Source organism: Cornus florida, unplaced genomic scaffold, assembly GCF_030987335.1.
Source record: "Cornus florida cultivar Cherokee Brave unplaced genomic scaffold, ASM3098733v1 CherokeeBrave_3.0.0_Hap2_Chr08, whole genome shotgun sequence".
Classification (NCBI taxonomy): Eukaryota; Viridiplantae; Streptophyta; class Magnoliopsida; order Cornales; family Cornaceae; genus Cornus; species Cornus florida.
In genome coordinates, this window is record NW_026775578.1 from 63,676,781 (window position 1) to 63,703,808 (window position 27,028).

The 27,028-nt window shown below is 34.1% G+C and overlaps 2 protein-coding genes and 1 pseudogene across 2 annotated transcripts; all 3 read right to left on the reverse strand.

The window, feature by feature from the left end:
- Window positions 1-2,175: 2,175 nt before the first annotated feature.
- Window positions 2,176-4,510, reverse strand: LOC132271886 (uncharacterized). The gene is made up of 2 exons (XM_059773382.1): window positions 3,932-4,510; window positions 2,176-2,751 (listed from the first exon to the last, which is right to left on the reverse strand). The coding sequence occupies exons 1-2, from the start codon at window positions 4,445-4,447 to the stop codon at window positions 2,479-2,481; spliced, it is 789 nt and encodes a 262-aa protein (XP_059629365.1). The 5' UTR covers window positions 4,448-4,510; the 3' UTR covers window positions 2,176-2,478.
- A 3,989-nt stretch (window positions 4,511-8,499) lies between these two features.
- LOC132271888 (calcium-dependent protein kinase 26-like) lies at window positions 8,500-12,457 on the reverse strand. Its single transcript, XM_059773383.1, has 6 exons — window positions 12,312-12,457; window positions 11,728-11,824; window positions 10,891-11,545; window positions 10,495-10,791; window positions 9,133-9,555; window positions 8,500-9,044 (listed from the first exon to the last, which is right to left on the reverse strand). The coding sequence occupies exons 3-6, from the start codon at window positions 11,480-11,482 to the stop codon at window positions 8,773-8,775; spliced, it is 1,584 nt and encodes a 527-aa protein (XP_059629366.1). The 5' UTR covers window positions 11,483-11,545; window positions 11,728-11,824; window positions 12,312-12,457; the 3' UTR covers window positions 8,500-8,772.
- A 3,567-nt stretch (window positions 12,458-16,024) lies between these two features.
- Window positions 16,025-25,608, reverse strand: LOC132271887 (ABC transporter B family member 21-like; annotated as a pseudogene).
- Between the last annotated feature and the right edge of the window lie 1,420 nt (window positions 25,609-27,028).

Consider the following 27,028-nt stretch of genomic DNA (forward strand, 5'->3'; position numbering starts at 1 on the left):
GTGCACTGAATAGCCGGTTTGAATTTGAATTTAAAAGGAATTTAGTTAAAACTTAAAAGCGGATTCGGCGTTTTCAACCGCAACATTACTGCATTCAGAGTGTAGCATTATATTGCGTACTTGTTCATGATCTTATACGTTTGAAGGGAATTAGTTTGGTTATTTTGGTCTTTTAGACTTCTTTCATGTAGATTCTAATTATGAATTGAAGGATAAGATCTATTGTTATAGGGTATCAAGATCTATAAAAGAGGTTGTAACCATCTTTTTGGAATCCTCACATTCAGTTGGTCTTTAACCAAAAAAAAATCACATTCAGTTGGTGTCGGCCTCTTCACTTTGTGATGCCCACGAGACAATCTCTACCCCATTCTTCATGGGGATGGAGTGGTGAGGCTCTATTTATATTTTTTAAAAAAGAGAATCATAATTTAATTAATTTAAAAAGTCATTTTCTTTACATATTAATTAATTATTATTTTTTTTAAAGAGAGTATTCTTTTACTTTTCATTTTTTTTTTTTTTTTTTTGTTGAAATGTCTATAAATACCACATTCAATTAACTCAAATTTTTTTTTTCCTCATAATTTGCATAATTTAATTTAATTTATTTTATTTTATTATTTGTGAGAGAATATTTATAATGTATTTCTATTTATTTTCTTTAAAATAAGTATAATGTCAACAAATATAGCCATTTCTCTATATATGTAATATGATATTTCTTTATGTATTGTTTTCTTTAATTTTTTTAAAAATATAATCAAAGCAAAAATTTATAATTTTCTTTATTCATCAACAATATGAAAATTACATTTTATTTGAGTAGCCATTAGAAATATAGCCGTTGAAAAAACACTGGAAAAAAAATAAATTTAAAAAAATTCATTTAAAAATTTTAAAATAATAAAATAAATATACTTAACACTAAAAGACATGAATTTCCAAATAAAATAAATAATAACGTCAAAAGATAAGGTGGTTAGTTACGTCAATACAATTGCTGAAAACCTTCCACTAGAGATCCTGTTAAATGACAAGGACATGATATGTTAGCATGATGTCTTGTTGGCATTTGTATAGAATTGATTTTAAAGTCTTAAAAAATTGTGCAGAATTACGGAGTATAGGAGTGGAAGATTATAAAAACTTGTAGAAGTATCAAGAATAAAAAATATTTTAGAGAAGTAGAGATTGAATTATGTAGAGTCGTATGTATTTTAGAAGATTGTTTTCAACAGTAAATTCTAATAGTTGATGATCACCTATTCTAACAGTTCATTAAAGAACAGTAAATTCTAACAGTTGATGGTCACCTATCCTAACAGTTCATTAGGGGTTAACAATTAGTCTATAGTTTGGAAGAGGGACGCGAGTGTTATTTCAATTGCTCAATATTTGTAATGATTTTAATGTGTATGTTCCTAACAGTTCATTCAAGATGAGAATGGCTATAAATAGAATAGGGGTTAACAATTAATCTATATTTGTAATGATTTTAATGGGTATGTTCCCCTAACAGTTCATTAAAGATGAGAATGGCCATAAATAGAATAGGGGTTAACAATAATTCTATAGTTTAGAATAGAGATGCGAGTTTTATTCCAATTGCTCAATATTTGTAATGATTTTAATGGTTATGTTCCCAAGTTGAGATAACAACAGGAACAATTAACAAAAAAAATTATATTTTAACTATTTACAACTGATCGAGAAGATGTCATCATATGAAAGAAGATAAACATGCTGTTAAATTAGTTTGGTATCAAGCTGTTAAATTAGTTTGGAATCATGTCTAAATCATTCTTTTGGAATTTACTTTTGGAATTTACGGTGATAAAGAGTATGTTAGCTACTTTGTTGGTGATTATTGGAATATTTTTCTTAGATTTTTCTCTTAAAAAATTATTTCTGTTTTTGTTTGCTATTGGAAATGATATTCGTTCACATTTGTATACGTTAGTACCTTTTCTTTTAATACAACAAAACATTTAAGCCCCCCCAAAAAACATATAATTTGATTTCTAATATATTTTTATTTTTGGGCCAGAGGTTTAATTGAAAATGGTACTATTAACGAAATATTTAAAAGTAAAAATTCAGAAACTAAATTTATATCCCATACATCTATTTCATTTGTTGAATCTCTATATAGATCAACTCAACTCAATAAAATCTCCAAAATACCAAATACTTCTTTAATTATTCAACTTTATTTTGATAGATATACATTAGTCCAGATGATATAATCCCTCTCCCTTCCTTCTTGGTAAGTATAATGTAGGTAAGTTTACTTGAAGTTGAAGAAAATAAAAAATAAAAAATTGGACATGCATTTTATTATAGTGGTTTCATATATCTGCACATTGGAAGCAAAACAGAGAAGTACTACTTCTATGGTCTTCTTTACTCATTTTTTTCTGCAACAAGAGCAAGATTCTATAACAGTATATATAAGCAGTGATGTTGAAAAATCTTTTAATTGATGGAAAAAGAGATCATGGCATTCAAGATGGCAAGGCATTCAGTAGGAAGGGCAAGGAAGGAATCCAGAAGAAAGTCATCAATAGGTTGAACAGTCGCCACCCCAACCAGCCTGCACCTCCCTTCTTTATCCAACCTCTCCCCTCTTCCACTCCTCAATGTTCCCTTTGATTCCTCCGACGTCAACACCGTCGCCACCACCAACGGTGGAGCTTTGTAGACACTCCCAACAGAGAACCAGAATTTGGCCTTGAACTCAAGATCAACCTACAAACACACCAACAACAATAATCTAGCAACATCAACAACAGAAGGAAGATGTGTTTTGAGAATTAACTTTGAAAAATACTTGACTTCAATGACTGCTAGTGATTTTTGTGAACTATTTTCTGTATTATCTCGAGGTGAAAGTAGAATATGAAGACCTTCAATTAGGACCAACAGGCCTAGCTGTATTAGATTTCTACTTCCCAAAGGGATGTAAGAGTTCGAGTCTCAGTGGAAGGACGTGTGTTTGAGCACGAACTAAGAAATAAAAAAAACTTTTAATTAGGTGTGATCGAACCAAACCGTGAGAAAACGGTTTGGTAGTTGTTTCACAGTTCTAGGTTTTTTTATAATTCAATCTAATATATATATGAATTTAAAATATATATTATATATAATATAATTTTCTATTTTATATTATGATATACAGTTGATTGGTTAAAAGGTTAATCTTATTATTCTATTATTTATATAATACAAAATATATAAATATATAAACAATTTATAAAACGGTTTGGTACGGTTTAGTGTTATAGCATCTCAAGTTGTTTATAAACGGTTTCATATTTTTAGAACCGTAACCGAATCGATTCGTTAAAAAACCAAACCAAACCTATCGATCGAGTTTCGAGTTTGGTATGGTTCAGTTTATCAGTTTAATCGGTTTTTTGTGCATCCCTAGTTTTAATGGACTTGAAAGAACCTATTGTTTTTCGATAAAATTAAAAATTAAGTACTAAAAGTTTTCAGAGCCGAATTACATGATAGAAGTTTTTAAGTGGCAAAAAATATTTTTTAGTATTATTTTTGAATTTTAATCCGTTAAGCGTTAAGTGATAAGTTAAAACTCTTTTATTTAAAATATTCCTCCATTTCAAGTAATGCTTACCTTTTTCCTTTCTATTCGAGTTGCATTATCACTTAATTCGTTCACAAAATGAGGCGTTGAATTGGATTATCAAATAGTAATGTCATCAAGAGAGATTTGCAATAAAAATGACTTTAAATTTACTGTCATTAAGAGAAATTTGCAATAAAAAGACTTTTAATTCATAAATTGTAGTGTAATTTTGATTGGGAAGAAATTATTCATGAACGAACTTGCTAGTACCTAGTAAGCAGTAACATCAACAACATAATTTGCAATAAGTATGAAATGGGTTGTGGTAAAAAAATCTACCTTGCCAGATTCTCGATCAATCCTTCCTTGAAGTAGCTCTGGAACAATATGTATTTTCAAAAAGGGTGGCAATGGCAATCCCAAGAACCGAGTGGTTGAGCTCATCAATGGCGGAATGTACAGCGCTTTCAGATCGAAACAGACCGAGATTTCGCCATCGAAATCATCATCTATGATCTTTGTACCTGTCCCAGTTCCCCTGCCTCCCTCGGCATTGTATTCGAAGTCTGGATATCTAGAAATACCAAGCTTGCAGCCACTTAAGGTCTCAAATTTGACACTGTATGAATCAGTTTTTGGTGCTTGGGTTTGAGTGAGTGTGGTGGTGGAAATGGAAATGGGCTGTTGTTTGGTTTGATTGTTGTTGTTGTTGTTGTTGTTGTTCGAGGAAGATAAGGTTACTGTTTGGATTCTCGGCTTTGGTTGGAGTGAAGGAATAGAGAATAAATGGGTTGGTTTATTTCTGGGAATTTTGCAGAGAATTTGAGGATTTGAGGAGTGAAGTTGACACCCCATTTGGTTTGATTGTTAAAAGGCAAAGAGAAAAAGTTTTTGTAGACGAAGATTAATTGTGGTGAGTGGTGAGAGTTCATGTGGAACAATAAGGTGCACATTGAAATATGAGGTTGAATTGTGTCCATAAGGCAGACCTTATCATTATCATAAAAGCCTTACCTCATATATTAAATAAGAGTGTGTGTATATATATATAAATATATATATTTTTTTTGAGGCTATGTGTTTGACTTGTAATTTGATCTAAATCGAAATCTAAATTTTAAGATTGAATTTTGATTTTGAATCTGAATTTAAATAGGTTGGAAATGTTTCTTCTTTGAAATGATCAACACGATTTTGGATTAGGCTTGAATATGAGCTGACATAAAATATATTGGTTTTGTTTGTTTGAGCGTATAATATATTTCAAAAAATATTATTTGCGTTTCATAATGTTTGGTTGTCGTAAAATATTTACGACAAAAAAAAATTAAAATCTAATAAAAATAATTTATTTATTAATTTTTGACAAACTATTTTACACGCCTCACTCGATGGACTCGTTCTCAACCTTGACATAAACTTTTTGTCTAAAAAAAAAAAAAAAAATTCTCCAAAAAAATATTTTATCTCAAAACAAACCAAACCTATTCAACTCAAAATCCGATTTAAATTTGGGACAATTTTAGTATTTTAAGACTTACATGGGTTGTATGAGTTGAATATAAATTGTCTAAATAGGATCTACTTCGAATCCAGATAAAAACACAACATTAAAATATAGATTTAAACTCAAATTCACATAGATCAGCTCCATTTTGAACCATAATAATCCTTTACACAATCTACCCATCATGAAACTTGACATGTTTCCCTTTGAGAATTTGTTTAAACCGTCACTCAACTAACCTACCCGTGCAATTAAATCTAATTATATTTTGTCACATAATTAAATCACTCATGTCCACCAACTTAAATCATTTTCGGTGCAATTATACTTGTGGCGCGCTGAAATTATTTCAATAACAAGTGAAGTCCGTTGTTTAATTGACCTCAATCATTTTTAATATATACAGTATAAAGTAGTCCAGTGATCTCGTGTCATTGGCGTCATCAACCCAATTATATTTCGTTACATAAGTAAAAAACATATTTATTTCAGTGAAGCCTATTCACTATGTTAACATTTAATCAGTTAGTAATACCATGTCATCATCAATATCTTATGAGTATTGATCCCTTTGGGATTATTTCTCTATGGTTTAAAAGTCCTTTTATTTTGAAAAATTACATTTAGATGTGTTTGGTTACTCTATTAAAAGGTGTTTTTAATAATTTTTAAATTTAGCTCTATAGAGATTTTGAATGAAGTTAAAGAATTTTGAACTTTCAAAATTAGAGATTGAATATTTTAGTTAACTTTTTTTCATTAAATAATTTTGTATTTTTTATTTTTTATAAAAATAATTACACACTTTCCTTAATAAAGTTATTATTATCAAATATAGTAACATCCTATTAAAATATATTATTATAAAAATTACAAAAATATATTATGAAATAATTTAGTTATGAAAAATACTTATTATAATGTGTCACCAAACACCTAATATGCTTTTTATTCATCGCAATTTTTTGATAGCTCCATAGATAAAAGCATTTTTTTTTTTTTTTTCAAGAGCACCCTAAAACGGGTTATTAGTAATATTTGGGAAATATATGTAACTGGAGAAAATTTTCTTTTAAAAGTTTGATGGGCACTAGTCAGTTGTGCCCTATTCAATACCCCATCCTGTATCTCTTCCCCTTCTGATGAAGATGTAAGGGGCCCTAAAACATGATTGCATGTACCTTATTAGGGCAAACATTGAAGCTCCAGTTAGGGTTTGGCTGTCTCTCAAAATGGGGCCAGAACACACGAATATGATTACTAATTTATTCAGTTTGTCTTTTTTATTTTTATTTTATTATTATTATTTTTTTTACCTTTATCTTAAATTCAAATTGATATCCAATTTTGAATGACAGCCAAACCTGATTACTAATTTATTCAGTTTGTCTTTTATTTTTATTTTTTATTATTTTTCCCAAAATAAGTATTTTCAACCATGCCCATAATGAACATGTTGCTTTTTAATGGCTCTACATTTTGACTGTTTTTTAACAAATGGTATGTGAATCTTCTTAGTTACCCATTGGTAAGTGATAAACTGCAGCCAACATCCATCCAAGTAAAAATATGAAGTCAAATTTACCCCTATCTTCCCATGTAAAATGGGACCTATCACTTGACAATTTTGTGGTAAAAATAGAAAGTCAAATTTACCCCTATCTTCCCATGTTTAAGCTAAGAACTCTATTGATTGTATTGGCATGGGAGGAGAAAAACTGGGACCTATCACTTGAAAATTTTGTGGTAAAAATAGAAAGTCAAATTTACCCCATCTTCAATTCCCATTTTTAAGTTAAGAACTCTATTGATTGTTTTGGTCTGGGAGGAGAAAAAAATGGGACCCATCACTTGACAATTGTGGACTCTTTTTTCTTGGAGTGGAGCAATGCTTGCATTGTGGATAAAGGGAGCACCATTTATTGACATGTCTCTTGGATATGGTAGTTCAATTGATTGCCAAAATTCCCTACCCCACCCCCCACCTTCGGGTGCCTCTCAATCAATCAACCATGTGCACCTAACTCATGTTGCCTGCAATGTCAACACGTATATATGTGAAAAAAAAAAAAAAAAAAAAAAAAAACACTTATATATGTGTGTGTTTGTGTGTGTGTGTGTGGGACCCTTTTTCTTAGATATTCTTGATTTCTTACAACTCAGCAATAGTAGAGACAATACAACACAAATTATAGTGGTTTATATCATTGCATTACCAAAGTGGATTCTGGCATATTTTGAGTTGGATGGGGTCCACCAACTCACCCTTTTCACTACACACATTACAAGCCTGGTCTAGTGCAGGTATTGACAAATACAACAATCCTCCCATTTAGTGCAAGACCCTATTCATCAATGTTAAAATTAGGTTTAGTACATGTATTAATAGTTTTAGAACAAGCTTTCTTCTTCTCCTCCTTTTTTTTTTATCTTTTCTTTTTCTCCTTTCAATCTCATAACTCCTCCTTTTTTTTTTTTGTTCTTTTCTTTTTCTCCTTTCAATCTCGTAAAAAGAGCTTACTTAGAAAGTACGAATACAGACACGGAACAAGCGTACTACACAATAATACAATAAATTAAAAAAAAAAAGAAGAAAAAAAGACACAAATACAACGTGAATACGTCAAAAATAATAATATAATATTTTTTTATATGTAGAAAAATAATCATTTTTACTCCTTTTATCCACATAATAAAAAATGAAAGCATTAATTTGGAGTTTAGAATTAAATATTTGTTATTTTAAATTTAATATTATTTTTTCATATTAGTACATAATATATTTTAAATGACATTTAAATTTCATTCTTCTAAAAAATATAATTACAAAATTATCCTGTCGTGTCCTGAAATTGTCCAAAACATATCATTGCCGTGTTTCAGAAATATTCAAAACGTGTCCTCATCGTGTCCCAACCATGTCCAATCAAAAAATAAATATTTAAATTTCATGATACTTCTAGTCGTGTTCAGGCCTATCCGACACCGCCAATAAATATTTAAATTTCAAGATACTTCTAGTCGTGTTCAGGCCACTCCGACACCGCCACTCCGACACCGCCACGGCATCCCTAGGTGGAGTGTCCGTGCTTCCTAGAAACCTACACTTTATGTTTCTGAATACCTTTTTGTTACGTTTGGGACAATCAAATTGGCGTCTCGAATTTAAAATTAGAGAAAATTTAGTTCCAAAACCAAGGCATCGATTCAATGCTCCCAAACCTAACATTTAATTATTTACAAAGGCTCACTCAATGAGGCATTATTCTAAATCATTAGAACAATTTGTCCCAGTGGGACTTGGCTCAAGCAAGACTTAATTCAAGTGCAAAAATGAAACTTGGAACAGTTCTAACTCAAGATACACCAAACATTTTTTTGCACAAGGAAAAAAACTCAGTAGCCATCACTTGGAACCCTTTCTATACCACATTGTAAACAGCTAAAACAAACTCCAGGAATACAACACTCATAATACCACATTGGTGAACCTAAACTAACACTGGCAAGTGGCAAATAAGCACTATGTTACAATGACTTGAGCTCAATACAAGAAAACTACCAATAAATTACATTAGATCAGAAAGTTCAAGTGGGCATATCAATTGATGCACTTTGATCCCTCGTCAGATACCTATGGCTCACCCGAGATTTACTCAGCTCGTCGACACTTTCAGCAAACAAGAGAAGATCGCAGTGAAGTTGCAGTAGGAAGGTGAGTGCAAGATGCCCATCGAATAACTGATTCAGTGACCATGATATCAAGCTGCTCGAACTCACCAAGGCCTATCGTGCGATTCCTCTTGCTATGGATGCCTGATATTCTATACCCACTAGTTCCTCCGAGCCTTTTAACTTCAACTGCCTTGTGCTCCATTTCTCTAGCCTCATGCCCAAAGCAAAGAGAAGTATCTGGCAACAAGAACATCTTCTGCAAGCTTGTTTCTGCATATTAGGCAGTAGTTTGGTGTCATTTCATGTCAAATGTTCTTCTAAACACTACATAAAGTTGAAATACAAGAAACTAAACTACCTCTGTGAACTGAGTCTACTCCGGATTTGTTGGCTGAAAAATCCAACTGATGATTTCCTTGCTCAGACAGGGAGCCTGGGCTGAAGAAAGCGAAGCTTGGCATTGAAGAGACAGGTGTTGAGAATTCTAGGGTGTTTGAACCGCCACAGCTACGGAAAGAAAACCCACCAGATTCAAGGCAAGGTGTTGATGGTTCCACCAGAAAAGAGGACAATGAAGATCCGCGTGTGTTTGAAGTTGGTTGTGCATCACAAATAATAGGTGATCCAGTGCCGAAACTGATGTCCTGATCTCTGGCCATAAATGAGGTGCAGAAACAGCTAGAGAAAGAACCTCCACCGAAACCCAATTCACCATAGCTTTCCTGTTCAAACTTGTATGGTTCCTTAGAAACAGGTGCAAGGTCCATCATCCAGGAGTGATCTACAAAAAACATGATGCAAAATCAACGTCTCTGTAATGGGAGATAAAAAGGGAGGAGAGTTTAAATAAGTAGAAAATGGGGCTCTAGACAAAGCCTGAAAGTCAAACAAACATGCAGGTGCGAATATACCAAATTGAAACAGAATTGGACGCTCTGTCTTGATTTGGGACATAAGCAATGCTAATTGACAACACATATACATGTTCAAATTCAAATTAATGACATTAATTTAAGTAATAACGTGATCACACCAAAGAACACCAGTGCTAGATCAATAATATATAGTAAAAAGCCACTCACAACATTTAGGGAAAAAAAAAAAAAAGCCACTCACAACACAGTGTGACAGAATTGCATGCACAGAGTTCAATTTGTTTTTCTACACAATAATCAACTTGTGTAAACTAAAATCTTAAAATGGACCACATATATGCCAAGCATTGATATAGAGTAATCCAACTACTATCAGTTTAGATGAATTTAGGAGAATGTCTTCTCCAGGAGGCTTTTTTTTTTTTTTTTCCTAGTTGGTACTCACACACACGTCTCTTATGAGACTTGAACCCCTGACCTTCTTTTGGGAAGTAAGAGGCCGATACCGCTAGGCCACTGGTAATCCAGGAGGCTTTTTGAACTCTCTGTTTCTGAACAAGGCTGTTATCTCGCGATTCTTTTCAGTTTTGTATTTCTTCCAGTTATACTGATTTGCCCCATTCTTTCGATGCATCTAGTATAATCTTATTACTAACAAAAATGCCAACCTTTATTATCTGGTAAGTGCAAACTTTATAATATATTATCTTCCTACGTCCCAATCTTAACACCTTCCTCATTACAGATATGCATCCTACCAAAATCCAAAGAAGGGTGCCTGAATGTAAAGGTCAGAAATACCAAGATAAGCATTTCTGGTTTAAAAAAAAGGGTAAACCACCTACCTAGAACCTGCTGAGCTGTGATCCTCTGAGAAGGGTCTTTACAAAGCATTGCCCTAATCAGTTCCTTTGCAGATTCAGATATGCGATCCCATGGATCTGATGGAAACCGAAGATCAGCAGCCCTCACTGAATCAAATATTCGAGACTTTGTCTTCCCCCAAAATGGTGGCATCCCACTGAGAAGAATGTACAGAATAACCCCTGCACTCCAAACATCAGCAGCCTGGTTATAGCCTCCAGCCAGTACCTCAGGAGCTATATAAAAAGGGCTACCGACAGTCCCATGCAAGCTCTGCCCTGTTTGGACAAAATCCAAATGTTTATATCATTGAACAATCAGAAATTTTGCAGGGAAATTAGCATCATAAGGTTCATCATAGAAAAATCAGACGCTACCTGGTTTTATGTAGGTTGCAAGACCAAAATCAGCCAACTTAATTGGTGAGGACGAGGTTTTTGTGGCTAAGAGGATGTTCTCTGGCTTCAGATCTCGGTGAACAACACCCTTGTCATGACAATACACCAGCACTAGCATCAAGTGCCTAAATAGAACCCTGGCCTCAGCCTCAGAGAACCTCCCATGCTTCTCTAACAGATGGAAGAGCTCCCCTCCAGCACATAGCTCCATCACCAAATGGACAGAATCTTCATCCTCATATACTGCTTTAAGATCTACAACATTAGGGTGGCCAGATAACCTAGTCATTATTTCAATTTCAAGCTTGATGCTCCGCACATCGTCTGGTGTGACCAATCTATCTTTGGCAATCGATTTGCACGCCAACACCTCTCCAGTCAACTTATCAGAGCAGGCCCTGATAACACCAAACTGCCCCCAGCCCAACTGCTCTCCAAGAAAATATCGATCTTTTAAATTCGAGATCTGGTATGAGTCTAAAATAGTTTCAGCCAAGCTGGCAACTTTGTAGCAATTGCACAGTTGGAAAGATGATGATTCTCTGCTGCTGTTGCTCTTGGCAACAGCCATACGAAATTTTGAAACCCAAAACAATCTGAAGTTACCAAACAAGATCTCGGCTAACGTTTTTGCCTGCTATCCCAGCGTTTAACAAACGATTAACTTTAGTGATACACTCCCCAAATAATGGAAATGCTATGTTTTTAAGTCAAATTTCTTGATCTTTGCTTGTATGCCTTTCCAACCATCTAGAGGTCAAAATACTGACAGAAACTCTTGGTAGCTAGTGGTTGAAGTTAGACAAAGATGCTGACCTGAAGTATACGGCGTATGTGGACTGTTGCTTCAAAATTTAGACCTTGAAAGCATCCAAAGACCAAACTGTGAGCTGAAATTTCACTGTTGAATCACCTGGAATTAACATACAATGAAAATACAAATCAGCCTCAAAATCTAACCACCCAAAAGAAAACACTATTTTCCCTTAAAATATATTTAAAAGAACAGCGCCATCCTATGACAGATTATCTTGTTTATTGTTGTTATAGCCGAAACAAATAATTGAACTCGAACCCAAGTTCAGAACATCATTGAAATTCAATTCAAACACCCTAAAAAATAAAAAATTTCAATTTTGGCGAATAAGATACATAAGAAATCCGATACAAGCTCCTAATCAGCTCAAAACAGACAGAGAACCAAAATCACTTCCAAATAACAAAAGCGTGAATACCCAAAATCGGAAAAGCCCTAAATTAACATCCAACAAAACGATTCAACACAAAACAATCGAAATTTGACCTAAAATAAAGAAACCCAGATCCAAAACGTTCAGACGAAGAATCCCAAAAAAACCCAAATCACATTCACAGATTTAGAGAGAGAGAGAGATACTAACCTGGAGAGAGAAAGTAAAGGCGATCGGAGAGAGCCAGAGCTGTGATTCAGTCCCCCATGAGAGACCCTCTGTGGGCTCTCCTGGTCTCCCCTATGGGTTTGCTAGAACCAACCCCACTTGTATTTCTATGTATATAAATAGTAGATATTGTTAATTTGATTTTATATATAGTACTACATGTAACTGTTTTTGTTGTTTTGTTTCCAATTTTTGAAATTAAAGTGTCTTGGACTTGGCGTTGGACTTTTTTATAGTTTCGATTTTGTACTATTTTAGTGTTTTTATCTACGTAACGGCGTATGTTGTTGTCAACTAACTTGTTTGTATAAACTCTCTGTATCTACGGATCATCTACTAAAAGTTAATTTCCATGATTGTCTTAAATGATTTGTCATGAATCTAATTTGAAACATTTTAAGAAGAAAGTTGTGCTGTTTGTAGTGATCAAACTAATTGATTGGAGAGGCCGAAGCCTCGCCAGCCATAAAATGCAACAAGTAAGACAGTTGTTTGATTAGGGTTATTTTTATTTTTTTTTGAGAAAAATGACGCGAATTGTCTCGCCGACTATAAATTCTTAGATACAAATTATTCGATGATTGAGGGTAAGTCTGTCCTGTCATAAAATAGAACAAGTAGGACAATTGTTTGATTAGGTTTATTTGTCATTTTTCTAAGAAGAATGTTTTCGACAATCATACTATAAAATTATCAGATGTATTTTGTTCGATGATTGAGAGTAACTGATCATCGCCTTTTTCTAATGTGACGAGATAATTGTTTCGACTCTCCTTCTTGAGGGACAAACTTAATTATATTTTGTTTTGAGTGAATCTTTCGCCTTGTTTAATAGACTGAGAGATAAGGTTGCAACTAGATCAAGTATTGAGTCGACCTTTTGATTATTTGAGTTTGAGCTCCATTTCGGATTCGAGTTAAGTTCAAATATAATTGTTCAAACTTGGATCGGATATTACATGCCAACCTTGAACGTAGTTTGTTTGATTCATTTAGTCTATTTCAGGCATATCCTTGAGCTTGAACTAAAATTTGTACTTGATATTAAGATTAATAAGGAAAACAATAACTATCACTCCAAACTAGTCTCAAAAAATGAGTCACATTCACGAGTTTCGGGTGGACTTATTCACGAATGTTTATAAATATGTTATTCAAGTCTAATGAGTCGAAGTATGGATTGTTCAAGATTTATTTTTCAATTGAGTCTAAGTGAAGCTTTAATTGTGCCAAACTTAAATTTTTCATCAACAATTCAGTTTGTGTCGATAATGAAAATGTATCTCCTTAATTAAACCTTGACGATGAAAAACCTCAAGAGGCATGGTAGATGGCCATGTTTTTGAAACTCGTACATGTTGTACGTTTGCTTATTTTTATTCTAATCCAAGATTAATATATTGGGCTTATAGTGTTTATGTAATTTTCATATATATCTCTAAACAAAAAGCATTTAGGGATGAACTTGGATCGTTCCACAATAATTTTATATAAAATAGCATGTTAATGTACAAGGACGCATTCTAAAATTGTAGTGGTTGTTTGATGAAATGAAAACCTAGAAAAATACAAAAAACAAAAAATTTCCATGAATTGTTGAAATGTTGGAGCTTTGAACTTGACTTTTTCAACCGTTATGTCATATGCTATTACGTATGAAGTGACGTTTGAAGTGTTGCATGTTGCTGCTGCTTGAAACTGAACTTTCTCAACTAGTCTCTTATATAAATTCACTAATGAAATCTAGAGATTGATTGGTTTTTATTATTATTATTTTTTTTTATAAATTTTATAAGAATTTTATATTGTTGGTCGGCATGCAATCTTACGTCACTTAGAGTGTAATGAGTGACCATTAGTCCGATTATTCCAACAATTCAACCAAAATATAGTGAATTGAATTTTTCTCTCGCATTTCTGTGTGATCTGTCAGGTAGTCTCTTTGCACATCTTTGGAATACAGATGCACTGGGAGCTCTGAGATCAACCTAACTATGGGTGGGACATGCTGCTAGGTTGATTTAAGCCCCCTTTTTTTTCATTTTTTATTTTTATCGGGATATTTCTTTTTTTATTTTTATTTTTCTTAAGTAAGTCGATATATTAAATCAGAAAGAAAGTGTTGATGATCATGTCATGTGACCTGTTACATGATCAACTTAACACGATACAATTATTTCATACATATACGACTTGCTTAACTTATTTAATATATCAATCAAATCTTAATTTGACACGATATGCCAAAACACATTTAATCAAACTTTCATACTACGGAGTATTAGACGTTATCTTTGGGCTGAAGCATCGTGTCTTCACAAAGCAAATGGCCCAGCTGTATTACCCCTTTTCCTCCAAAGGGGAGGTCGGGGGTTCAAAATATCGGTGGAAGTAGAATGTGTGCGTAATTGCTTTAACTTAAAAATAAAAAATAAAAAAAAAATTCTTTGGGCTAATAACTTTTAATTTTAATCATTGCTGGTTTGAAAGTGATTCTTCTATGGTTTGCAAGGCTGTGTTGTTTATAGATATTTGTCATGTGGAGATTGGAGTTTTAGGTTTTGATATTAGGATTGCGTTTTAGAGAACTCTCTCGTTCCGCATTTAGCCATGTGCGGAGACATGACAACGAGGAGTTCAATGCTGTGGCCAAATTCTCTCCGTGCCATCTCCTTCAGGATATTGCTTTTTCTCATATCCTGATGGATACTCTCCTTGTTCAGAGCAGCCAGTATAAGAGGCTTTTGGGCCAACTCGCAATTAGTATTGTCAAGATTTGAAACGGTGCAAGGAACTAAGGATAGCAATATGCGGGCCCCATCAAATGGCTGGTGATACGTTAACACACTGATTGCCAGCCTTCGACGGTCTCACATGCAACTTGCAACAATTGTTTATTTTATTTTATTTATTGTGAGAAAATATGTCATGTCTTTTTTATTTTATTTATGTAATTGGGAATAAATTATGTAATGTTTTTTTATTTTATTTATTTAATTGTGAAAAAATATGTAACATATTTTTATTTATGCAACCCTCAAATTTGTTAAAGAAATTGTTCAATTCAAATATAATTTTTTTTTCAACTGGTTGGAAAAATAGCAATTGAAGAAAACACAAAATAAAAAAAATAAATATATTTTTAATTCTTTTAAATCAAAATATTAAATATATAAAAATAATAATAAAATGATAATAGTAGTTAACCCATATCGTGACCATCCGCTACCAATACACTATAACTATACAATTGCTGATATGGCTAGCAATCCACGTCCATATTGCCAGTCGGTATAACCGGCTGACCTTAGCAGGATGTTGCTCATTTTGAGGAGAGTCTCTTGATGTGCTGGTTATCTGTAGTGTTTTGTGTGTTGTTTATTGGGGAAAAAAAAGTAATAATAATACTTTAACGGGTCATTTTTAACATGAATATAGATTAGCCCAGGGAACCAAATTTAAGAAAAAAAAAACATGGCAAAACGGATGTATATATGTACAAGTCTCTATACAAACACGCATATTTATTGTCTAAAAAAAATTATTGATACAACATGTAATAATGAACTTGCCATCAAATATCATCATCTTTTGGTATGAGCTTTGTAACGCTCCTCATCTTCTTTGTGTCCTTTATTAGTCCAGTTCATATGTATCAAAATTGTAAAACAAATTTTTTTTTTTTTCCTGGTAAGTAAAATCTAAAAACAACTTATATTCATAGCAGTATCATGATTATCATCACAACATAATCGCAATTGTTCAAAAAATATTTTGAAGAAATGAAAACGCAAAAAATACAAGAAGAAGAAAACATTACTAAGATGAAACACTCGTGTAGTGCTACCAAGGAGGCATAGAAACCATCCTTAATATTGATCAGAGCATCGTGTTTCCCATTCTCCACGATGACTCTATTTCTAACCACCAGAATAACATCCGCATTCTTGATGGTGGACAATCGATGTGCTACCACCACTGTAGTTCGGTTCACCATGACTCGGTCTAATGCATCTTGAACCACTCTCTCCGAATCAGCATCCAGTGCACTAGTAGCCTCATCCAGCAGTAGTATCTTTGGACTTTTCAATATAGCCCGTGCAATAGCCACACGCTGCTTCTGCCCGCCTAATAATTAGACTCCTCGCTCTCCTACTATCGTATCATACCCCTGCATTAAAAGTAGTCAGTATCCTAGCAATTTATTTCAACTCATCAATTAAGGCCAATACAGAAAGTTATGGAACAAAAAGTTGTCGAAACAAAAAAACAAGCAAGAACACACAGATTTACATTGTTCATCCAAAACTAGAGCTAAGTCTACAGAGTCAGAGAGTTCACTATGATGAAGAACAAAAATCATGGAGTGCTTAGAATGATGAAAAACGCCCCCTACTATATCCTTATAGAATTAGGGCTACATAAAGTGTGCTAAGGTGTACAGGCTTCACACATCCTATCAAAAGTTTCAGTTCCTTTTGTGTACCACAACTATTTAGTATGTATTCAATTGACAGCAACATGAAGCTTGATCAATTAATTAATTTCAACAGATTTAGAGTGTTGTAACCTGTTGTAACCCACTAATGAAATTGTGGGCATTTGCCAACTCTGATGCAGCTAAAATTTCTGCCTCACTAGCATTTCCTTCTTTTCCGTATGCGATGTTTGCACGTATTGTATCGTTAAACAAGACAGGTTCTTGGCTCACAAGACCCATCTGCTGCCTCAACGACTTCAACTGGAGCTTCTGAATGTCAATTCCATCAAGCAAAATATGACCTGAATCAGGATCGTAAAATCTTTGCATTAATGAGATAACTGTTGATTTTCCACATCCACTTTCCCCAACCAGAGCGACTGTCTGAAAGACGAAATCCAAAGAGCTGATCACTTAGTTGTATGTATGATGACACAAACACTACATTTTCCTTAAAAATTGGAACTAGAAAAACAAAATAAATGTAATGACTAAACTTTACCTTGCCCCAAGGAATGGTCAAGCTGAGGTCTTGCAAAATCTGAACATCTGGCCTAGATGGGTACTTAAAGCTAACGTGCCGAAACTCAATCTCTCCATTGACGTTCTGTAGTTTCATCCCAGACTCATCGCTTGGGTCTATCTTCGACTTCCTGTCTAGGATGTCAAATATGGAAGCAGTAGCAGTTTTGGCTTTGCTGGAATCAGGGGCTAAGGAGCTTGACTGAGAAATAGCAAGAGATGCCATGGTTAGAGCAAAGAAGACCTGCAATGTAAACAGATTTCTCAGAATTACAGAATCATGTATAGTATAAAAACCTCCGTTTCAAGTTTCTCTTAGCTAGGTGGATATCGAGTAAAATGGAATGAATAAAAAAAAACAGCACTTGAACGATGCTTTGAATACAGTTATTTCAGAGAATATAGAATATATTTACACGGAAAACATCGGAAAATGTTGTATTTCCATCCTCAACAAGCCGGGCTCCTGCATAGAAACTGGTTGCATAGACACAAAAAAGCAAGGCAAAGGATACCCCAAAACCTATCCCACTAACTAACCCTAGCCTTATCCCTGTCCTCATAGGGCCCTCACATTTCCTTTTGTACAGTTCCATCACTTTCTCTTCAGCACAAAAAGAAGCAACTGTTCTTATACTTCCGACTGCATCATTAGCAACTTGGCTCGCTTCCTCATACATCATCTGCAACCATTTAGATTTGAAATCTTTTGAGAAATTGTGTAAATAATTAGAACATTGTTCAAACTTCAACAACAATTTTCAAAATGGCTGTACTGAATGCATAAGAGAATTACTGGCAGTTCTAAATGGGTAACTGCAATATTTTGAATCTCAAAGAATATTTATGTTCTTTGCAAATTCTCTTAGATTAGAAAAACTTTTTTGACCATGTTGCAGAAATGAAGTGTGTAATCAAGCATGAGTTTGAAAACAAGCCTTTGCATCTGCGCTGAACCCTTTCAAGAACTTCACTTGAACATATCCACTAACTCCTATTAGTGGTAGCAAAGCAAGGATGATAAGTGCCAACTCCCAACTTGCTACAAAAGCAATGCCCAAACCTGCAGCTGCAGACGCAGCATTCTGAACCACTTGAGCAAGTGCATCTCCAACTAAAGCTCGCACACTAGCTGCATCTGTAGACAGCCTTGCACCAATCGCTCCACTTGAGTGCTCGGGCTCATCAAACCAACCAACCTCCATGTGAACCACCTTCTCAAAGCACATTGACCTGATCCGTGTTATTAACTTACTCCCAGCCACAGAAAAAAAGTTATGTCTGTGCTGGATACACCAGTAATGATACCAATCCCAAAATTACAAACATTAGGGCCCAAAACTTTAATCCTTCCTTAGTTCACGTGGAGGCTCATAAAATGTTTTGATCATACTTGACATTAGTAGACCAAATACTGGAAATATTGCACCATTAATGACTGCAGATATGGCTCCTGCTATCAGAACCGGAACCTCTGGCTTGTTGAGATAGGCAAGGCGGCGGAGTGGAACTTCTGGACGATTTTCTGACAGTTTTGGTAGGAGGCCACCGGGTTCTGTTAATGCAGTTTCAGGAACACTCAATCTGGGTGGTGCTGGTAGACCAAATGAGACGGAGAGTGAGTGGTGGTTGCTGTTTCCTGCTCCAGATGATCCCCAATTTGTGGAATGCAGGAATGACATTTGTTGACTTGAACGTCTACCAGATTCCGTAGTAATTTTTGACTTGTCTTGCTCAACTGCATCTTGTTGTTCTGAATCTTTGTTCACTTCTTGCAATTGTATGAGCTGAGAGTATGCTCCATCCGGATCCTTGAGTAGTTCGAAATATGAGCCTGTTCAATTAACAAATATGAAACTAATGGATATGTATTTCCTTTGATTTATCAGAACCATGGTGAAAAAAAAAAAAAAAAAAAAAAAATGGTTGAGATTTAGGAACTAAATTAGGAAATTTTCAAAATTTTATAATTACTGGAAATTTTCATTAGAACGTATATATATTTTTGGAGAATTTTTTTTTTCATTTGTGCTAAAACAATTTATAATACTATAGTAGAAAGATAACAATGTTTAATACTATAGTAGAAAGAAGCATATCTTCCAGTGTAACTACTCGGAAGCTGGATTGAATTGGGCATTTTCTCAAATGTTGGAAATATGTTACAGAATGCACAATAAAACTACAAGTCCGCTAAAAATCATACCACCAGTTGACACTTGAGATGAAATCTTTAAATTTTCTTTATATCTAAGCTACCTTTTTCAACCATCTTTCCTTGATGAATCACGGCAATCATATCAGCATTCCTCACTGTGCTCAAACGATGGGCAACAATGACTGTTGTTCTGTTGACCATAATCCTATCTAATGCTTCTTGCACAATCCTTTCGGATTCAGCATCAAGTGCACTTGTTGCTTCATCTAGAAGTAGAATTCGTGGATCTTTCAGAATTGCTCTGGCAATGGCAACTCGTTGCTTCTGTCCACCAGACAGCTGCGTTCCGTGCTCACCCACCATGGTGTGTAATCCCTAAATTAAAATTAAAAATTCAAAGGCAAACTAACAATTCACGTGTTCATGAAAGTGAAGAATAATGCTGAAAGAGTAGCAAAATGGACACAAAGCAAGAACCTGAGGCAGTTTATCAATAAATTTGGCAGCATTTGCTATCTCAGCTGCTGCTTTAATCTCCTCAATTGTTGCCCCATCCTTCCCATATGCAATATTATCCTCAATGCTGACTGCAAACAACACGGGTTCTTGGCTGACGAGACCAATTCTCTCCCTAATCCATTTAAGCTGGAACTCTTTTAGGTTAATTCCATCAATAAGTACTTCACCAGTTTGTGGATCATAAAATCTCTCTGTCAGACCAATCAATGTTGACTTCCCGCTTCCACTCGGCCCAACCAAAGCTGCAGTTGTGCCACTAGGGACAGAAAGAGAGAATGCACTGAATATTTGCTCATCTGGTCTGGTTGGATAACTAAAATGGACATCTCTTAACTCTATGTCTCCACTAATGTCATCCAATATTTTTCCCTTCGTGTCATATGCATCTATCTCCGGCTTCCTATTAATAGTCTCAAACATCTTGAATGCTGCAGCTTGACCTGCAGCAAATGCACTCATGCAGGGAGATGCCTCCCCTAAAGACCTGAAATATACACATTGCAGCAAAAAGACGTAAATAATATGATTTGCTTCCAAACTGACAAACTCAAGCATTAGGATAAAGTGTTTTCCTTTATGTGGTACTAAAAAACTATGGGCCTGCTTGGTTCAATTTTCTGAGAATAGTTTTCTGTTTTCATGGGATTGGAAATCAGAAAATTGTACAAAAATTCTGCTTGGTTCAAGTTAATGAAACTCAGTTATAAAAAGACTTGTTCTCAAAGAACTATAAAAAACAGTTATCTAAAAATAGTTTTCTGTTTTCTTAGTTCTTGAAAACTGTTTTCAGAAAACTGAACCAATCAGACCCTAGCAACTTCATTAGAAACTACACAAAAAGGTAAAAAATAAGCAATCCCACTCACATGGAACCAGTCAATACAGCAACAATTACAGTGAGCACTTCACCCCCAGTATATCCTTCTTCTAGTATCATCTTTGCACCAAACCATATAGCCAAAGCATAACTGCAGAACAAGATAAACAGAGCTGTTCCTGAACCTAATCCAGAAGCCAAGCCTTCGTGAACACTTGACTTGTAAGCATTTACAAGAGATCTATTGTAATTAGACACAGCTTGCTTCTCCCCAGTAAATGATGCAACCTAGGTAGTAGCCAAATGGGAACCAATTCACTAAATCAAAAAACAGCAAAATTAAACACAGTTTATTGAAAGAATTTGATTCTGGGATAGTGACATACAGTTCTGATTGAGCCAAATGTCTGTTCAACGATAATTGCTGCTTTCGCATAAGAATTTTGCCCACGGGATGCCATCCTGGATATGATGAGGGACATGGCTCCACCAGCTATTACAAGTAGAGGAATGGATGATAACATGACAAGTGTAAGAAGCCACCCTCTGATAAATGCTATTACAAAGCCTCCAAAAAATGAAGATACCAATTGTAAAAATTTCCCAACCTGCAGTAAAACAAGATATTGTGATACACATTAAAGAAAAAGCAAAAAGAAAAGCATATTAACTTGGCCACTATTAAGTAGTGGGAATGTGGTAAATGTAGTTTTAGCAGTGTTACCTTTTCGCCCATAGCATCTTGTATGAGAACAGTATCACCAGACATCCTCCCAACAACTTCACCTGTATTTGTTTCCTTGTCAAAGAAAGCAATATCTTGTCTCAATATAGTTTTCAGATAAAGATTTCTTATTCGTGCAGCTTGTCTCTCTCCAGTGATCATCCAGCAAGCCACCTCTAACAAACAACAGACACATATATGCTTTTTAATTCTTGATGCCAATAGTTCAAAACTCTCTTTGCATATAAATCTCTTTCTCTGCATTTTTTTTTTTGTCAAAATAATTTAAAAGGGTTAGATGTATCATGCACTTAGGGAGGAATGATGCCGCACCAGCCCCCAAAGCCAAGTAGACAAATTTCAGTGATACCTAAAAAGTAAGTAGGTAAAGACAATGTTATGCTGGAATTGAGAGCAACTGTCAACCAAACTAGCATTAGAACGAATTATTAGTGAGAGTTTTTTTTTTTTTTTTTTTTTTTTTTTTTTTTCACAATACAGACGGAAAAAAATCTAAAATTTTAGGCTTTATCGAGCAATTTTTACCTTAGAAACTACACTAACCACATCTTTGCTATTTTGGGTTTGTCCAAAAGAATTAATCAGATCCCCAAAAAGAATTGACACAAGGGGCATGCATAACCCATTTGCGATGGCACCAATGGTACCAGCAATCATCAACATAACATCAGCAGAATCTGCAAATGAGAATAGCTTGAAAAATGGGACTGTATTGGTGCTCTTGTGATACCCCTCGATTCTAGAGCCACGAGTGATCAAGTCCGAGCACAGATCCGAGGGATATCAAACAATTAATATTTAAACAAGCATTGGAATACAAGATGAATTAAAAATAAATAAATAATAAGCTGAAGGAAACTAAATAATAAATCCCTATTTTAAAATTCTCAAATAAATAATAATTAAAAATCCAATAATAAAATCCTCCAATCCTCGGATACTAGTAATTAATTAAACTACAACTCGGAAATCCATATTGTGGACCCCTAACAATATCCTAACTGAAATACTGAACTGAAATAAAACTAATAATTAAACCATGAAGAAGAGTCCTACGTAGAGTCGGAAGAGTGAATGACTGTCTCTGCTTGGCACGAACAATCTCTAAGACTGGAACTGACGAACACCTGAAAAATAATGGTGGGTCAGGCCCACATACAAGTTCTAATCTACTACATCCCAAACAGAGACCCGATACACGTACACATCCTAATTAATTCAACAATAACTAAATAGTCCATAAATAGATATATACACACTAAAGAAACCTCACTAGACTATAGAGTTGTCTCAACTTGAATAGTAGGTAACGTGCAAAACGCACATATAGTGGGCATGAGTACCTAGACCTACCAGGGTACACAACTACGCTATATCTAGCTACACATCCCTGGCAATATACGCACCCTAACCACTGATCCTGAGACTTAAGCTCATATCATGGCGTATAATTATCTATATAAAATCCGTCCTATCCAATCATCAAAATAAACTATCCAATTATTATTTTAATAATATGTCATCCAACTATTCCGTTGACCTGACACGAATAAGTAGGACTTAACACTATGGTTACTCCGTTCCCTTATTTAAAATAGGTAGGACTTAACTCTTAAGTTAATCCGTCCCTAATATGCCCCAATCCCATAATGGTGCATTAATCCATATCATAATCAAATAAAAATTTCAAATCCAAGGATAATGTCAATAATGTTTCCATATAACAATCCAAATAAATATGATAAAAATCATATACACATCCTTTACATTTACTTGAGCAAAATATCAACTCTAAGTGGCATGCATTTAATTTACATCACAAGAAATTAACATGCAACTCCACTAAATTGTACATCTCCATGCCTTGTTTAAATTAATTTAAATCTAAACAATTGATTAAAATAATTTAACCCAACCATGTTTAATTAATTTATCCTTTTACAATTAAACCCATACTTAACATGTAAACTTAAATTATGCACTTCAATTCTTAATGAATCTATTAAATAAATAAAAATTTAATACAAAATTCCTTAATAACAAAACAATAGCCTCAGTTTAATATCCAACGTTAATTAGTCTAACTTTTAAAATATTTAATGCATAACTGATTTTTGTAATATACCAGATTTCTTGTCTAACAATTTCTCACAATATCAAATTGTTCTAAGCTGACCTTTCCATCCTCGTGCCGCGTGTATGTATTAGAAAGGAAGTGAAATTTCAATTGCAAATACAATGAGATAAACTGAAACATTCCTAAACTGTTCTTCCTCGTTCGGCGTGCATGACAAAACACAAAGTCTCATTATCCTTTAAATTGTAGTCCGATTTTTTATTTAAATCCCTTATCAATGGTTTCCTCGTTCGGCGCGCACAAATTATGCAAAAACACCGTATGACTTTACCTATATATGCATACACCGATTAATATATAAACTGGTTCATTAATTTTCCCTCGTTTCGTGTGCATTCTTTAAGCATGAACAAATTTTGATTTCATATATATATACACAATACTGACACATGCGAGTATTAATTCAAGTAAAATAAAATAAATTAAATTAAATTAAATTAAAAATCAAGGCCACCAATAATGCCAATTCGGCATAACAGATTAATTAAAACCCATTATTAAAACATGAAATACAATTTCCAAATAAATTCATGTAATTAGATTCAATTAATTTATTTAAAGAACTTAGAATTAATCTAGCATGCATAGGGTACGAATCAAAGGAGAAGAGAAGAATTAGAACTTGCCTTTAGGGATTTGATAAAAACCCTAACCTCCTTCTTCCTTTTCCTCTTCCTTCTTTCTCTCTCTAAAATATAGTACGTAATATATTTTCTAACATCTTTCACAACCTTATAATTATATATTTATAGTCAAATAAAATAACACTAATCCTTTTCCCAATCCAAGCCAAACTAATAATAAAAATAAAATAAAATCTAAATACTAAAAAGGTAACTAAAATATATGGTACGTATAATTTATGTGTAATCCTTTTTATATGTAATATATAAATATATATGACTTTCCTTATATATATATATATATATTTATTTATTTATTAAATATACATATACATGGGTAATTATCCGTACTCATTAAACCCCTTATCCAAGTAGTCCATGGAGCCCAATTAGTTGGTCCATTACTACTATTCATATCCAATTCCTTAAAAATATGAAAATAAAAATAAAATAAAACAATTAAATTCCTAAATAAATACACATCATCACACACAATTTCATTTAAACAATTAAATCAATTAACACATTTAACAAATAATTAAATCAATTAAACAAGTAAACAATTTGCCAAGAAATCAACTAAAAAATTAAATGCAATTAAATTAAATGCAATTAAAATAATTTTTTTTTAAAAAAATTACCGAGACTATCATTTTAAAATTAGGGGTATTACAGCTCTCCTCTTCCTTGCTCTTTTCCAAGTTACTTTGAGCTCCATTCATTCCACTAGTTCTCTGGGCCTCTGTTTCCAGTGTATGGCTTCTTGATGTGGAGGCCATATTGTCACTTCAAAGTATATAACGGCTGAAGAGAAAGGATATAATGGCTGAAGAATAGAGACAAAATAATAATTCAATTTAAAATAAAATGGCAGCTCCATTTCCTAAATGGAAAACCATACCATTTCACTTCAACAAAAAATGCAGATTTTGTATTAATGATTTAAATTCTCACATAATCAAGAATTCAATTAGGAAAACTAGTTACATCACTTAAAAAACAAAGTGCATATTTTGTATTACTGATTTAATATCTCATCATATTCAAGCCAGGTATGATTAAAGTCAACCATGCACACAGTACTTCCACAACAAAGCTGAACATTAAAAAGAAATCAAAAGAAGGGAACGCCAATCAATAATTTAGATAGGTAAAAGAGAGCAAAAGGGAATCAACCTATGCAACCAGCAGACCCAATATTCCAAATTAAAGTTGTGCGGAACTAAACTTGTCAGCTCAGAATCATCATATAGAGAGTAATAAAGCCCATACTGATTCCTGTTCAGAAAATAAAAATAAAACAAAATAATAATAAAGAAATGGAAGTAACTGAAAATTCATTGAGATGGCAAAATCTGAGCATCATCAACTTACTTAGTTCCTTTTGGAGGACCTGAGGTCTTGAACTTCTTCTACCATCCCTTCGTTTTCCTTATCCTTCTGATATATATCTGAGGATAGATAATCAACCGTCAACAAAGATGACTTTCTAGATATTTTAATTTGACTAATGGACTCACTTCATTGTGGGTGAGGAATGAAAGATATATCGGTCAGCAATAATTATTGTTTCTTTTAATTTCATTGCTCTGAAATAGCTTACTGTAACAGCGACGTTATTTGTCCCACTTTGAATTCAAATGAAAAAGTGAACGGATATAAATGGGTGAGTATAGCGTACTACCCAACAAATTGAGCTTTTGGGTAAATCTCCATCGTTTGCAGTAAGAGGATCCGCCCCGCCCTCTGCAACGCCGACTGCGAGCTCGTCGGCGACAACAATCGAGGACTCCCTGTGATTCGCTTCTTGTAATAAACCAAGAACTCAGAAAGTACATAACACAGATTTTCGAGCTTGACGACGAAACTTCCGTCGGAGGAGACAGAATATGATTTGATGGTCGGGAGGCCAAATTTGGGTACCATTTCGTAGGATGTTGGGGGATCGGCGGAGGTGAAATTGGCCGGACTGAGAGGATGTAGAGAGAAGAGAAGGCAACCCAGATGGGGCTTTTTTTAGATTGGGCGCCATGGTTTCTGACGGGAATTTAGAAAGAGAAATGTGGACGACAGAGTGGGTGTTGAGGGCCTGTTTGAGAGGAGATGGTACGGTTGGGTTTACTGTGATTCAGTGACAATGGGTTTACCACATCAATTGCAAAATATATATATATATACACATAAAGACATGGGAAGCTTAGGAGAGAAGGCTACCAAGTTGAGTTATGATCTGAAAGTTGAAGAGGGTTCTACTTGGAATTGATTTCACCCATTTGGTTTGGCTAATGCATGGGGTTATTTTGGTCAGTTACAATAAATTGTTTTAATAAAATATTGTTACTCTATAAAGGGACAAGATTGTTCCTTGGTAAACATTGTCTTTGCCTCTGTTGGGCTAGGCCCAGTGTTCAGATTTCATTGTTAGTATTTTGTTGGGCTCTGTCCACTATTCATGGGCTGGTCCTATTATTTTGGCATGACTTGTAAAGTTCTTACTCATTTATACAATACTTACCTTTCCAAAAAAATAAAAAAAAGATTGTACATTGGTTTGTAAGTTTCTCCGATAAAGTAAACACATTCTTTTACACGACCCGACTAGGCCCTCCTCTCTTTTTTTTTTTTTTGAGGATAGTGAAGTTATGCTATTAAGTGTAATAAGAGTTATTTGTCGCATATCGAAACCAAATGAGAAAGT